General features: G+C 38.7%; 1 protein-coding gene across 3 annotated transcripts in view; it reads left to right on the plus strand.

Moving 5' to 3' along the window:
- Window positions 1-17,610, plus strand: part of SLC39A9 (solute carrier family 39 member 9) — a 62,884-nt gene that overhangs the window by 4,974 nt on the left and 40,300 nt on the right. For all 3 annotated transcript variants that reach the window (XM_069732337.1, XM_069732341.1, XM_069732345.1), the window contains exon 2: window positions 17,160-17,282. In XM_069732337.1, the coding sequence (XP_069588438.1) occupies window positions 17,187-17,282 (96 nt within the window). In that variant the 5' untranslated portion in view covers window positions 17,160-17,186. The remainder of the gene's footprint in view (window positions 1-17,159; window positions 17,283-17,610) is intronic.

Raw genomic sequence — 17,610 nt, forward strand, 5'->3', positions numbered from 1 at the left:
TTGTGCAGATAGCCCAAGAGGAGTGGTGGAACTCCCCAGTCTTGTAGACACAAGAGAACAATTATGGAAACAGGAACACATGGGCTACTTGCACAGTGAACAAGTCTGTATGATCATGTTCACACACCACCAAGAAACCTGAAGACACAAAAGAGAATAGTAAAACCAAAAACACTCAGTTTGAAAAAATGTTGCAGTAATCCGCAAGTGCTAGTAAAAGATGTAAAAAACAGGGTATTTGGTTGATACGTTTTTTGCAAAAAATGTATACTAAGCTGCTCTACCAATCTTCACGGTATACCCTTATCAGAGCAGTCCTAACTAATGTATGCAATCCCTATCTGATGTATTTAAAAACCTGATCATCTGTATATAACCTGTGTGAACAGGGTTCAGAGAGGAAAAATCCATGTGTGCATACAGAGTAGAACAGCTTTTGTGCAGATAGCCCAAGAGGAGTGGTGGAACTCCCCAGTCTTGTAGACACAAGAGAACAATTATGGAAACAGGAACACATGGGCTACTTGCACAGTGAACAAGTCTGTATGATCATGTTCACACACCACCAAGAAACCTGAAGACACAAAAGAGAATAGTAAAACCAAAAACACTCAGTTTGAAAAAATGTTGCAGTAATCCGCAAGTGCTAGTAAAAGATGTAAAAAACAGGGTATTTGGTTGATACGTTTTTTGCAAAAAATGTATACTAAGCTGCTCTACCAATCTTCACGGTATACCCTTATCAGAGCAGTCCTAACTAATGTATGCAATCCCTATCTGATGTATTTAAAAACCTGATCATCTGTATATAACCTGTGTGAACAGGGTTCAGAGAGGAAAAATCCATGTGTGCATACAGGGTAGAACAGCTTTTGTGCAGATAGCCCAAGAGGAGTGGTGGAACTCCCCAGTCTTGTAGACACAAGAGAACAATTATGGAAACAGGAACACATGGGCTACTTGCACAGTGAACAAGTCTGTATGATCATGTTCACACACCACCAAGAAACCTGAAGACACAAAAGAGAATAGTAAAACCAAAAACACTCAGTTTGAAAAAATGTTGCAGTAATCCGCAAGTGCTAGTAAAAGATGTAAAAAACAGGGTATTTGGTTGATACGTTTTTTGCAAAAAATGTATACTAAGCTGCTCTACCAATCTTCACGGTATACCCTTATCAGAGCAGTCCTAACTAATGTATGCAATCCCTATCTGATGTATTTAAAAACCTGATCATCTGTATATAACCTGTGTGAACAGGGTTCAGAGAGGAAAAATCCATGTGTGCATACAGAGTAGAACAGCTTTTGTGCAGATAGCCCAAGAGGAGTGGTGGAACTCCCCAGTCTTGTAGACACAAGAGAACAATTATGGAAACAGGAACACATGGGCTACTTGCACAGTGAACAAGTCTGTATGATCATGTTCACACACCACCAAGAAACCTGAAGACACAAAAGAGAATAGTAAAACCAAAAACACTCAGTTTGAAAAAATGTTGCAGTAATCCGCAAGTGCTAGTAAAAGATGTAAAAAACAGGGTATTTGGTTGATACGTTTTTTGCAAAAAATGTATACTAAGCTGCTCTACCAATCTTCACGGTATACCCTTATCAGAGCAGTCCTAACTAATGTATGCAATCCCTATCTGATGTATTTAAAAACCTGATCATCTGTATATAACCTGTGTGAACAGGGTTCAGAGAGGAAAAATCCATGTGTGCATACAGGGTAGAACAGCTTTTGTGCAGATAGCCCAAGAGGAGTGGTGGAACTCCCCAGTCTTGTAGACACAAGAGAACAATTATGGAAACAGGAACACATGGGCTACTTGCACAGTGAACAAGTCTGTATGATCATGTTCACACACCACCAAGAAACCTGAAGACACAAAAGAGAATAGTAAAACCAAAAACACTCAGTTTGAAAAAATGTTGCAGTAATCCGCAAGTGCTAGTAAAAGATGTAAAAAACAGGGTATTTGGTTGATACGTTTTTTGCAAAAAATGTATACTAAGCTGCTCTACCAATCTTCACGGTATACCCTTATCAGAGCAGTCCTAACTAATGTATGCAATCCCTATCTGATGTATTTAAAAACCTGATCATCTGTATATAACCTGTGTGAACAGGGTTCAGAGAGGAAAAATCCATGTGTGCATACAGGGTAGAACAGCTTTTGTGCAGATAGCCCAAGAGTAGTGGTGGAACTCCCCAGTCTTGTAGACACAAGAGAACAATTATGGAAACAGGAACACATGGGCTACTTGCACAGTGAACAAGTCTGTATGATCATGTTCACACACCACCAAGAAACCTGAAGACACAAAAGAGAATAGTAAAACCAAAAACACTCAGTTTGAAAAAATGTTGCAGTAATCCGCAAGTGCTAGTAAAAGATGTAAAAAACAGGGTATTTGGTTGATACGTTTTTTGCAAAAAATGTATACTAAGCTGCTCTACCAATCTTCACGGTATACCCTTATCAGAGCAGTCCTAACTAATGTATGCAATCCCTATCTGATGTATTTAAAAACCTGATCATCTGTATATAACCTGTGTGAACAGGGTTCAGAGAGGAAAAATCCATGTGTGCATACAGGGTAGAACCGCTTTTGTGCAGATAGCCCAAGAGGAGTGGTGGAACTCCCCAGTCTTGTAGACACAAGAGAACAATTATGGAAACAGGAACACATGGGCTACTTGCACAGTGAACAAGTCTGTATGATCATGTTCACACACCACCAAGAAACCTGAAGACACAAAAGAGAATAGTAAAACCAAAAACACTCAGTTTGAAAAAATGTTGCAGTAATCCGCAAGTGCTAGTAAAAGATGTAAAAAACAGGGTATTTGGTTGATACGTTTTTTGCAAAAAATGTATACTAAGCTGCTCTACCAATCTTCACGGTATACCCTTATCAGAGCAGTCCTAACTAATGTATGCAATCCCTATCTGATGTATTTAAAAACCTGATCATCTGTATATAACCTGTGTGAACAGGGTTCAGAGAGGAAAAATCCATGTGTGCATACAGGGTAGAACAGCTTTTGTGCAGATAGCCCAAGAGGAGTGGTGGAACTCCCCAGTCTTGTAGACACAAGAGAACAATTATGGAAACAGGAACACATGGGCTACTTGCACAGTGAACAAGTCTGTATGATCATGTTCACACACCACCAAGAAACCTGAAGACACAAAAGAGAATAGTAAAACCAAAAACACTCAGTTTGAAAAAATGTTGCAGTAATCCGCAAGTGCTAGTAAAAGATGTAAAAAACAGGGTATTTGGTTGATACGTTTTTTGCAAAAAATGTATACTAAGCTGCTCTACCAATCTTCACGGTATACCCTTATCAGAGCAGTCCTAACTAATGTATGCAATCCCTATCTGATGTATTTAAAAACCTGATCATCTGTATATAACCTGTGTGAACAGGGTTCAGAGAGGAAAAATCCATGTGTGCATACAGGGTAGAACAGCTTTTGTGCAGATAGCCCAAGAGGAGTGGTGGAACTCCCCAGTCTTGTAGACACAAGAGAACAATTATGGAAACAGGAACACATGGGCTACTTGCACAGTGAACAAGTCTGTATGATCATGTTCACACACCACCAAGAAACCTGAAGACACAAAAGAGAATAGTAAAACCAAAAACACTCAGTTTGAAAAAATGTTGCAGTAATCCGCAAGTGCTAGTAAAAGATGTAAAAAACAGGGTATTTGGTTGATACGTTTTTTGCAAAAAATGTATACTAAGCTGCTCTACCAATCTTCACGGTACACCCTTATCAGAGCAGTCCTAACTAATGTATGCAATCCCTATCTGATGTATTTAAAAACCTGATCATCTGTATATAACCTGTGTGAACAGGGTTCAGAGAGGAAAAATCCATGTGTGCATACAGGGTAGAACAGCTTTTGTGCAGATAGCCCAAGAGGAGTGGTGGAACTCCCCAGTCTTGTAGACACAAGAGAACAATTATGGAAACAGGAACACATGGGCTACTTGCACAGTGAACAAGTCTGTATGATCATGTTCACACACCACCAAGAAACCTGAAGACACAAAAGAGAATAGTAAAACCAAAAACACTCAGTTTGAAAAAATGTTGCAGTAATCCGCAAGTGCTAGTAAAAGATGTAAAAAACAGGGTATTTGGTTGATACGTTTTTTGCAAAAAATGTATACTAAGCTGCTCTACCAATCTTCACGGTATACCCTTATCAGAGCAGTCCTAACTAATGTATGCAATCCCTATCTGATGTATTTAAAAACCTGATCATCTGTATATAACCTGTGTGAACAGGGTTCAGAGAGGAAAAATCCATGTGTGCATACAGGGTAGAACAGCTTTTGTGCAGATAGCCCAAGAGGAGTGGTGGAACTCCCCAGTCTTGTAGACACAAGAGAACAATTATGGAAACAGGAACACATGGGCTACTTGCACAGTGAACAAGTCTGTATGATCATGTTCACACACCACCAAGAAACCTGAAGACACAAAAGAGAATAGTAAAACCAAAAACACTCAGTTTGAAAAAATGTTGCAGTAATCCGCAAGTGCTAGTAAAAGATGTAAAAAACAGGGTATTTGGTTGATACGTTTTTTGCAAAAAATGTATACTAAGCTGCTCTAACAATCTTCACGATATACCCTTATCAGAGCAGTCCTAACTAATGTATGCAATCCCTATCTGATGTATTTAAAAACCTGATCATCTGTATATAACCTGTGTGAACAGGGTTCAGAGAGGAAAAATCCATGTGTGCATACAGGGTAGAACAGCTTTTGTGCAGATAGCCCAAGAGGAGTGGTGGAACTCCCCAGTCTTGTAGACACAAGAGAACAATTATGGAAACAGGAACACATGGGCTACTTGCACAGTGAACAAGTCTGTATGATCATGTTCACACACCACCAAGAAACCTGAAGACACAAAAGAGAATAGTAAAACCAAAAACACTCAGTTTGAAAAAATGTTGCAGTAATCCGCAAGTGCTAGTAAAAGATGTAAAAAACAGGGTATTTGGTTGATACGTTTTTTGCAAAAAATGTATACTAAGCTGCTCTACCAATCTTCACGGTATACCCTTATCAGAGCAGTCCTAACTAATGTATGCAATCCCTATCTGATGTATTTAAAAACCTGATCATCTGTATATAACCTGTGTGAACAGGGTTCAGAGAGGAAAAATCCATGTGTGCATACAGGGTAGAACAGCTTTTGTGCAGATAGCCCAAGAGGAGTGGTGGAACTCCCCAGTCTTGTAGACACAAGAGAACAAGAGACTGGGGAGTTCCACCACTCCTCTTGGGCTATCTGCACAAAAGCTGTTCTACCCTGTATGCACACATGGATTTTTCCTCTCTGAACCCTGTTCACACAGGTTATATACAGATGATCAGGTTTTTAAATACATCAGATAGGGATTGCATACATTAGTTAGGACTGCTCTGATAAGGGTATACTGTGAAGATTGGTAGAGCAGCTTAGTATACATTTTTTGCAAAAAACGTATCAACCAAATACCCTGTTTTTTACATCTTTTACTAGCACTTGCGGATTACTGCAACATTTTTTCAAACTGAGTGTTTTTGGTTTTACTATTCTCTTTTGTGTCTTCAGGTTTCTTGGTGGTGTGTGAACATGATCATACAGACTTGTTCACTGTGCAAGTAGCCCATGTGTTCCTGTTTCCATAATTGTTCTCTTGTGTCTACAAGACTGGGGAGTTCCACCACTCCTCTTGGGCTATCTGCACAAAAGCTGTTCTACCCTGTATGCACACATGGATTTTTCCTCTCTGAACCCTGTTCACACAGGTTATATACAGATGATCAGGTTTTTAAATACATCAGATAGGGATTGCATACATTAGTTAGGACTGCTCTGATAAGGGTATACCGTGAAGATTGGTAGAGCAGCTTAGTATACATTTTTTGCAAAAAACGTATCAACCAAATACCCTGTTTTTTACATCTTTTACTAGCACTTGCGGATTACTGCAACATTTTTTCAAACTGAGTGTTTTTGGTTTTACTATTCTCTTTTGTGTCTTCAGGTTTCTTGGTGGTGTGTGAACATGATCATACAGACTTGTTCACTGTGCAAGTAGCCCATGTGTTCCTGTTTCCATAATTGTTCTCTTGTGTCTACAAGACTGGGGAGTTCCACCACTCCTCTTGGGCTATCTGCACAAAAGCTGTTCTACCCTGTATGCACACATGGATTTTTCCTCTCTGAACCCTGTTCACACAGGTTATATACAGATGATCAGGTTTTTAAATACATCAGATAGGGATTGCATACATTAGTTAGGACTGCTCTGATAAGGGTATACCGTGAAGATTGGTAGAGCAGCTTAGTATACATTTTTTGCAAAAAACGTATCAACCAAATACCCTGTTTTTTACATCTTTTACTAGCACTTGCGGATTACTGCAACATTTTTTCAAACTGAGTGTTTTTGGTTTTACTATTCTCTTTTGTGTCTTCAGGTTTCTTGGTGGTGTGTGAACATGATCATACAGACTTGTTCACTGTGCAAGTAGCCCATGTGTTCCTGTTTCCATAATTGTTCTCTTGTGTCTACAAGACTGGGGAGTTCCACCACTCCTCTTGGGCTATCTGCACAAAAGCTGTTCTACCCTGTATGCACACATGGATTTTTCCTCTCTGAACCCTGTTCACACAGGTTATATACAGATGATCAGGTTTTTAAATACATCAGATAGGGATTGCATACATTAGTTAGGACTGCTCTGATAAGGGTATACCGTGAAGATTGGTAGAGCAGCTTAGTATACATTTTTTGCAAAAAACGTATCAACCAAATACCCTGTTTTTTACATCTTTTACTAGCACTTGCGGATTACTGCAACATTTTTTCAAACTGAGTGTTTTTGGTTTTACTATTCTCTTTTGTGTCTTCAAGTTCCTTAGGGGGTCTACTTTCCAAAATGGTGTCACTTGTGGGGGGTTTCAATGTTTAGGCACATCAGTGGCTCTCCAAACGCAACATGGCGTCCCATCTCAATTCCTGTCAATTTTGCATTGAAAAGTCAAACAGCGCTCCTTCCCTTCCGAGCTCTCCCATGTGCCCAAACAGTGGTTTACTGCCACATATGGGGTATCAGCGTACTCGGGACAAATTGGACAACAACTTTTGAGGTCCAATTTCTTCTCTTACCCTTGGAAAAATAAAAAATTGGGGGCAAAAATATAATTTTTGTGAAAAAATATGATTTTTTATTTTTACGGTTCTGCATTATAAACTTCTGTGAAGCACTTGGTGGGTCAAAGTGCTCACCACACATCCAGATAAGTTCCTTAGGGGGTATACTTTCCAAAATGGTGTCACTTGTGGGGGGTTTCAATGTTTAGGCACATCAGTGGCTCTTCAAACGCAACATGGCGTCCCATCTCAATTCCTGTCAATTTTGCATTGAAAAGTCAAATAGCGCTCCTTCCCTTCCGAGCTCTCCCATGCGCCCAGACAGTGGTTTACTGCCACATATGGGGTATCAGCGTACTCAGGACAAATTGGACAACAACTTTTTGGGTCCAATTTCTCCTGTTACCCTTGGTAAAATAAAACAAATTGGAGCTGAAGTAAATTTTTTGTGTAAAAAAGTTAAATGTTCAATTTTATTTAAACATTCCAAAAATTCCTATTAAACACCTGAAGGGTTAATAAACTTCTTGAATGTGGTTTTGAGCACCTTGAGGGGTGCAGTTTTTAGAATGGTGTCACACTTGGGCATTTTCTATCATATAGACCCCTCAAAATGACTTCAAATGAGACGTGGTCCCTAAAAAAAAATGGTGTTGTAAAAATGAGAAATTGCTGGTCAACTTTTAACCCTTATAACTCCCTAACAAAAAAAAAAATTGGTTCCAAAATTATGCTGATGTAAAGGAGACATGTGGGAAATGTTACTTATTAAGTATTTTGTGTGACATATCTCTGTGATTTAATTGCATAAAAATTCAAAGTTTGAAAATTGCGAAATTTTCAAAGTTTTCGCCAAATTTCCGTTTTTTTCACAAATAAACGCAGGTACTATCAAAGAAATTTTACCACTATCATGAAGTACAATATGTCACGAGAAAACAATGTCAGAATCACCAGGATCCGTTGAAGCGTTTCGGAGTTATAACCTCATAAAGGGACAGTGGTCAGAATTGTAAAAATTGGCCTGGTCATTAACGTGCAAACCACCCTTGGGGGTAAAGGGGTTAATATATATTGATACCACCAGAATGTGAGCAATGGTCCATTGCTCACATTCTGGTGGTATCAGCCACAAAATTTTGCACAGTCACACGTCTGGACCCTGAGAGCGTCATAGGCTATGTTGTGAGGCGAAATTTTAACCCCGCGCTTTCCAGTTCACCAAACAATTTTGCCCCTATCTACATAATGGGGAAAAAAGTGAAAGGAAAAGTGTTGGAGGCAAATTGACAGCTGCCAGATGTGAACAAGGGGGACTTAAAGGGAACCTGTCCCCTGAATTTGGCGGGACCAGTTTTGGGTCATATGGGCGGAGTTTTCGGGTGTTTGATTCACCCTTTCCTTACCCGCTGGCTGCATGCTGGCCGAAATATTGGATTGAAGTTCATTCTCTGTCCTCCGTAGTACACGCCTGCGCAAAGCAAGATTACCTTTCGCAGGCGTGTACTACGGAGGACAGAGAAAGAAATTTAATCCAATATTGCGGCCAGCATGCAGCCAGTGGGTAAGGAAAGGGTGAATCTAACACCTGAAAACTCCGCCCATATGACTCAAAACTGGTCCCGCCAAATTCAGGTGACAGGTTCCCTTTAAAGAATGAGAGCGATGGCGCCAAAGAGTATATACCGTACAGTTGCTAAGGTGGGGCCCCGACATGAGATACTCACCACACATGGGGATATGACCACACACACAAAATGCGCCACACACTACCACGTGCTTGAACACATATCACCCTCAGCACACATTTCACCACACATACACCAACCTCACCACATAAAAGTCGAAACACAAAAGTCACCGCTCAAAACTCATCATGCGCAAAATTCGCCACGTGGAAAACTCGCCACACGCAAAACTTGCACATGCGGAAAAATTGCCACATGCACAAAAGTTGCAACACATGCAAAAGTTGCCTCACACAAAACTTGCACATAATCAAAACGCACCACACATAAAACTCGCCACACGCAAAACTCGCCATGCGCAACATTTGCTGCACACAACTTGCTACACTAACCTGTCACATGCAACTCGACACACAAAAAGTTGCTACACGCATGTGGCCACACAAAACTCATCTCACGAAAGTCGCTACATGCATGTCGCCACACGCTACTCAACACACACAACTTGACACATGAAACTCGCCCTAAAACACACACAAGTCTGGTATTATCCTTCAAAAATAAAAATCTGATTAATAAGCAGACAAACTACAAGAGCAACAAATGTACCATATAGGAAATACGGCAGCTGTCAGTCACATGACCTGTCTATTATGTGTATATGTGAGCTAATATATACTGCCAGGGGGGAGGGCTTCCTGTTGGCTGGGGATTTATCAGGCTGCCAATTTAGCTTACAAATACTGAGGTAAAAATACTGACCAAATAACGTGTGAACGCGGTCTAATACAGGAGGAGATGACATACAGATATATACGATTCAGGGCAGAGGACTTACAGGTATATACTATATACAGGAGCAGATGACACAGGTATATACTATTTACAGGGGAGATGACACACAGGTATATACTATATACAGGAGCAGATGACACAGGTAAATACTATATACGGGAGATGAGACACAGGTACATACTATATACAGGAGGAGATGACACACAGGTACATACTATATACAGGAGGAGATGACACATAGGTATATACAATATACAGGAGGAGATGACACACAGGTATACACAATATACAGGAGGAGATGACGTACAGGTATATACAATATACAGAAGAGATGACATACAGGTATATACTATATACAGAAGGAGATGACACATAGGTATATACAATATACAGGAGGAGATGACATACAGCAGGTATATACAGGAGATGACATACAGGTGTATACTATATACAGGAGATGACATACAGGTGTATACTATATACAGGAGATGACATACAGGTGTATACTATATATAGGAGATGACATACAGGTGTATACTATATACAGGAGATGACATACAGGTGTATACTATATATAGGGGAGATGACAAACATGTATATACTGAGGTGAAAATGAGGTGTGAGGTGAAAATGAGAGGTTTGAGGGAAAATAGTGGAGTGATCGGAAAATGACAGATGTGAGGTCAAAATGACAAATGTTAGGGGGGAATGAGAGGCGTGATGGGAAAGTAAGAGAAGTGAGGTGCTATAACTAACCACAGATATTTACTATGCCCAGGCAACGCCGGGCTCTTCAGCTCGTCTCCTATAAAGATGGAATAAAAAGCGAACACAACATTGTATGTACATCAGAAGGGAGCGATGAGCGCACAGATCGCTATGTGTCAGGTCCGCTATGGTAAAATAAAGGAAAGCCGCGCTGGGTACATACTGCATGTTTGGTTTCACCATGATGGGTGTTATTTATAAAAGTTTGCACTATAAAACATTAAACTAATTTGCCAAATTTGTAAAACTGCGTCAAGAAAATGAATACAGAAAATAAAATGACTGCTCTCCGGTCACCACATAAAGCTTCATTCAAACACGTTTTTTAGTAAAATGCAGACATTTGTTTTTCTGTGTTATGCGCGTTTATACATTTTTTTTTTCTTTTCACGTTCTATGTCCTGATTTCTAGATGAAGTAATTAATATATGGCTCATCGAATCACATAATTGGTAATGTTTTTGGAGGTGGAATAATAGTCTAAAAAATGAATCTGCAACAATGTAAAGCCCCATTCATGCAGAACCCTTCACAGCGCTGATGTGTGAAGTCTGTCACTTTTTATGTGTTTGTACATTTTACAATCAGACTGTACAGATTTCTATCTTGGATCGTAATCTTCACTAGCACATCAGTTGTCCTTAAGATAAAAATGTGTGAACTGTAAAGGTACCTTCACACTCAGCGACGACGCTGCAGCGATATAAACAACGAGCCGATCGCTGTTTAGGTCGCTGTAGAGACGTCAAACACAGCAGCTCCAGAACGATGCAGGAGCGATCCAGTGACGTAACGGCGACTCACTTATCGTTCTCGCTGGTTGTTAGCTCCATGTAAAACATTTCAGGCATCGCTGCTTTTGATGTCAAACATGACGATACACGCCGACCTGACGATGAAATAAAGTCCCTAGGCGCAAAAACAAAACTGCTTTTACTTCTCGCTAAGTCTCTATTGTCTGCTCTGCTGATGTCACATTGATGGCGCTGCTGACAGTCTCTGAACTCAGCAGCTCTGCTGGAGTAGACAGCACCAGAAGCTGAGCTCACTGATTGACGCCTGGCCCTGTGGGGGTGCCGCACCTGGCCCTGTGGGGGTGCCGCGCCTGGCCCTGTGGGGGTGCCGCGCCTGGCCCTGTGGGGACGCCTCGCCTGGCCCTGTGGGGAATAGTAGACATAGGGAGCAACAGTGGAAACTCAGATCATTTTGTTTGTTTTTAAAAAACAAGCAAACTGCACTCTTAAAGGTTTCTGAAAATGGAAATTCCTCTAATGTAGGAATGTCCTAGCTCAACCCTGGACTACCTATGTGGCTACATACCTGCATCTATAACCGTGCCCCACTTCGCATGACCCAAAGCAACTACAGTGGCCGGCTACAAGGTCTCTACCCACTGCATTCACATTACATTGTTACCTGTTCCACATCATGCTGCACCGTTATTGGGAAATCCGTTTTGCAGAGTCTTAGATATTGTAAGTTGAAGAATGTCAGAATTTGCTATTGTCCTCCCAATACATTAAATGTTTTCAAATCTGAGCAGGCGAGTTTGAATATACAGTTTACTTGATGTTTAGCAAAAAAACACAAGACTGCGGGGTCAGACCCATCTTGTGTCTTGTAGTCTGTAACCATGGACAATCGGTCTGCATAAGGGCGTAAAGCACAAACATAAGGGCTCTTTCACAGTGCACGATCTGGTGGAGCGTCTCACGACCTGAGCATGACGGCCTCATAGAAATATATGAAGCTGTTACACTCTGGATCGGGAGACGCGTGGCCAGTCCGTGCATTGCGATCCGAGATTCGACCGATGATCATGGTCGTCAGAAAGAGCTCTAAGGGCTCGTCCACATGTCAGTTCTTTTGACGTACGAGAAAAACAGTCCGAATTTCATGACCGTTTGGTCAGTTTCATCGTTTTTTTTCACTGACAAGAAAAAAAAAAGTTTCTCCACCTTCTCCTATAGATCAGTCAGTGAAAATCGGACAGCACACCAATGTCATCCAAATGCTGTTACATTGCTTCATGGATCCATAGACTTGCATTGCCTCATTTGATCTGAAATTCAGATCAGTATTGAACATGCCTCTGAAATTTTGCGCAGACCACTCAGTCTGAGGTAAAAATCAGGCATGTGAATAACCCCATATAGACTGTCATAGGTATGATTGGTATCCATGGGAAAAAAACAGCACTTGTACGTGTAAAACGTACGTGTGAATGAGCCCTAAGATTGTTTTTTCTTTTAATTAATATTTAAGTTTTATTATTATTACTACTACTACATCTACATGTACTACTACATCTACATCTACTACTACTACATCTACTACTACTACATCTACTACTACTACATCTACTACTACTACTACTACATCTACTACTACATCTACTACTACTACTACATCTACTACTACTACTACTACATCTACTACTACATCTACTACTACTACTACTACATCTACTACTACTACTACTACTACATCTACTACTACTACATCTACTACTACTACTACATCTACTACTACTACATCTACTACATCATCTACTACTACATCTACTACTACTACATCTACTACTACATCTACTACTACATCTACTACATCTACTACTACATCTACATCTACTACTACTACATCTACTACTACTACTACATCTACTACTACTACATCTACTACTACTACTACTACATCTACTACTACTACTACTACATCTACTACTACATCTACTACATCTACTACTACATCTACTACTACTACATCTACTACTACTACATCTACTACTACTACATCTACTACTACTACATCTACTACTACTACATCTACTACTACTACATCTACTACTACTACATCTACTACTACTACATCTACTACTACTACATCTACTACTACTACTACATCTACATCTACTACTACTACTACTACTACTACTACATCTACTACTACTACATCTACTACTACTACTACATCTACTACTACTACTACTACTACATCTACTACTACTACATCTACTACTACTACATCTCTACTACTACTACTACTACTACTACTACATCTACTACTACTACATCTACTACTACTACTACATCTACTACTACTACTACATCTACTACTACTACTACATCTACTACTACTACTACTACATCTACTACTACTACTACATCTACTACTACTACTACATCTACTACTACTACTACATCTACTACTACTACTACATCTACTACTACTACATCTACTACTACTACTACATCTACTACTACTACTACATCTACTACTACTACATCTACTACTACTACTACATCTACTACTACTACATCTACTACATCATCTACTACTACATCTACTACTACTACATCTACTACTACATCTACTACTACATCTACTACTACATCTACTACATCTACTACTACATCTACATCTACTACTACTACATCTACTACTACTACTACATCTACTACTACTACTACATCTACTACTACTACATCTACTACTACTACTACATCTACTACTACTACATCTACTACATCATCTACTACTACATCTACTACTACTACATCTACTACTACATCTACTACTACATCTACTACTACATCTACTACATCTACTACTACATCTACATCTACTACTACTACATCTACTACTACTACTACTACTACTACATCTACTACTACTACATCTACTACTACTACTACATCTACTACTACTACTACTACATCTACTACTACATCTACTACATCTACTACTACATCTACTACTACTACTACTACTACTACATCTACTACTACTACATCTACTACTACATCTACTACATCTACTACTACATCTACTACTACTACTACTACTACTACATCTACTACTACTACATCTACTACTACTACTACATCTACTACTACTACATCTACTACATCATCTACTACTACATCTACTACTACTACATCTACTACTACATCTACTACTACATCTACTACATCTACTACTACATCTACATCTACTACTACTACATCTACTACTACTACTACATCTACTACTACTACATCTACTACTACTACTACTACATCTACTACTACTACTACTACATCTACTACTACATCTACTACATCTACTACTACATCTACTACTACTACATCTACTACTACTACATCTACTACTACTACATCTACTACTACTACATCTACTACTACTACATCTACTACTACTACATCTACTACTACTACATCTACTACTACTACTACATCTACTACTACTACTACATCTACTACTACTACTACTACATCTACTACTACTACTACTACTACTACATCTACTACTACTACATCTACTACTACTACTACTACATCTACTACTACTACATCTACTACTACTACTACATCTACTACTACTACTACTACTACATCTACTACTACTACTACTACATCTACTACTACTACATCTACTACTACTACTACATCTACTACTACTACTACTACTACATCTACTACTACTACATCTACTACTACTACATCTACTACTACTACATCTCTACTACTACATCTACTACTACTACATCTCTACTACTACTACATCTACTACTACTACATCTACTACTACTACATCTACTACTACTACTACATCTACTACTACTACTACATCTACTACTACTACTACATCTACTACTACTACTACATCTACTACTACTACTACTACATCTACTACTACTACTACATCTACTACTACTACATCTACTACTACTACTACATCTACTACTACTACTACATCTACTACTACTACATCTACTACTACTACATCTACTACTACTACTACATCTACTACTACTACTACTACATCTACTACTACTACTACTACTACTACATCTACTACTACTACATCTACTACTACTACTACTACATCTACTACTACTACATCTACTACTACTACTACATCTACTACTACTACTACTACTACATCTACTACTACTACATCTACTACTACTACTACTACATCTACTACTACTACATCTACTACTACTACTACATCTACTACTACTACTACTACTACATCTACTACTACTACATCTACTACTACTACATCTACTACTACTACTACATCTACTACTACTACTACATCTACTACTACTACATCTACTACTACTACATCTACTACTACTACTACATCTACTACTACTACTACTACATCTACTACTACTACTACTACTACATCTACTACTACTACTACATCTACTACTACTACATCTACTACTACTACTACTACATCTACTACTACTACATCTACTACTACTACTACATCTACTACTACTACTACTACTACATCTACTACTACTACATCTACTACTACTACTACTACATCTACTACTACTACATCTACTACTACTACTACATCTACTACTACTACTACATCTACTACTACTACTACTACTACATCTACTACTACTACATCTACTACTACTACATCTACTACTACTACATCTCTACTACTACTACTACTACTACTACTACATCTACTACTACTACATCTACTACTACTACATCTACTACTACTACATCTACTACTACTACTACATCTACTACTACTACTACATCTACTACTACTACTACTACATCTACTACTACTACTACATCTACTACTACTACATCTACTACTACTACTACATCTACTACTACTACTACATCTACTACTACTACATCTACTACTACTACTACATCTACTACTACTACATCTACTACATCATCTACTACTACATCTACTACTACTACATCTACTACTACATCTACTACTACATCTACTACTACATCTACTACATCTACTACTACATCTACTACTACTACATCTACTACTACTACTACTACTACTACATCTACTACTACTACATCTACTACTACTACTACTACATCTACTACTACTACTACTACATCTACTACTACATCTACTACATCTACTACTACTACATCTACTACTACTACATCTACTACTACTACATCTACTACTACTACATCTACTACTACTACATCTACTACTACTACTACATCTACTACTACTACATCTACTACTACTACTACATCTACTACTACTACTACATCTACTACTACTACTACATCTACTACTACTACTACATCTACTACTACTACTACTACTACATCTACTACTACTACATCTACTACTACTACTACATCTACTACTACTACATCTACTACTACTACATCTACTACTACTACATCTCTACTACTACATCTCTACTACTACTACTACTACATCTACTACTACTACATCTACTACTACTACTACATCTACTACTACAACTACATCTACTACTACTACATCTACTACTACTACATCTACTACTACTACATCTACTACTACTACTACTACTACATCTACTACTACTACATCTACTACTACTACTACATCTACTACTACTACATCTCTACTACTACTACTACTACTACTACTACATCTACTACTACTACTACATCTACTACTACTACTACTACTACTACTACATCTACTACTACATCTACTACTACTACTACTACATCTACTACATCTACTACTACTACATCTACTACTACTACTACTACTACTACTACTACATCTATTACTACTACATCTACATCATGTTATTAGCAAAGTTTTGGTGCCAGTCTTGTAGATGTCTCTGCTCTGACAAATGAGAAGTTAGTATGTTTCTCATTATAAAATACTATTTTTTTTTGCTCTTTCTGTTGCAGAGTGGAGCCTGAACCCTTACAGCAGTGATGGATGACTTCAGCTCTATCAGCCTGCTGTCGCTGGCTATGCTGGTGGGCTGTTATGTGTCCGGGATAATCCCACTAGCAGTTAATTTTTCAGAGGTAAGGACGATCGCTTTCTGTCGTTTGCAGCACATCAGTATTGGTACACAAGCTTAATTCACATTTTTGTTTGAACTAATGAAAGCAATTTATTAATAAAGGCCACTTGTCATCAAAATATTATGTTTTTTTTAGTCAGTTATTTACGGAAACATTTTTATTTTTTTTTTATTTGTTGCAATAGCCTCCAGTGCATATAATGGGCTGCTGTTTCCTGCTATGTGCAGCTCACCAGTTAACTTTGCTCTGTAGATTGGGACAGAAGAGGGTGGAGTTTTATTAACTAGAGATGGGCCAACCTGAACAGTAAAATCAGTGGTCCATACAG

This window comes from Ranitomeya imitator, chromosome 1 (assembly GCF_032444005.1).
Source record: "Ranitomeya imitator isolate aRanImi1 chromosome 1, aRanImi1.pri, whole genome shotgun sequence".
NCBI lineage: Eukaryota > Metazoa > Chordata > Amphibia > Anura > Dendrobatidae > Ranitomeya > Ranitomeya imitator.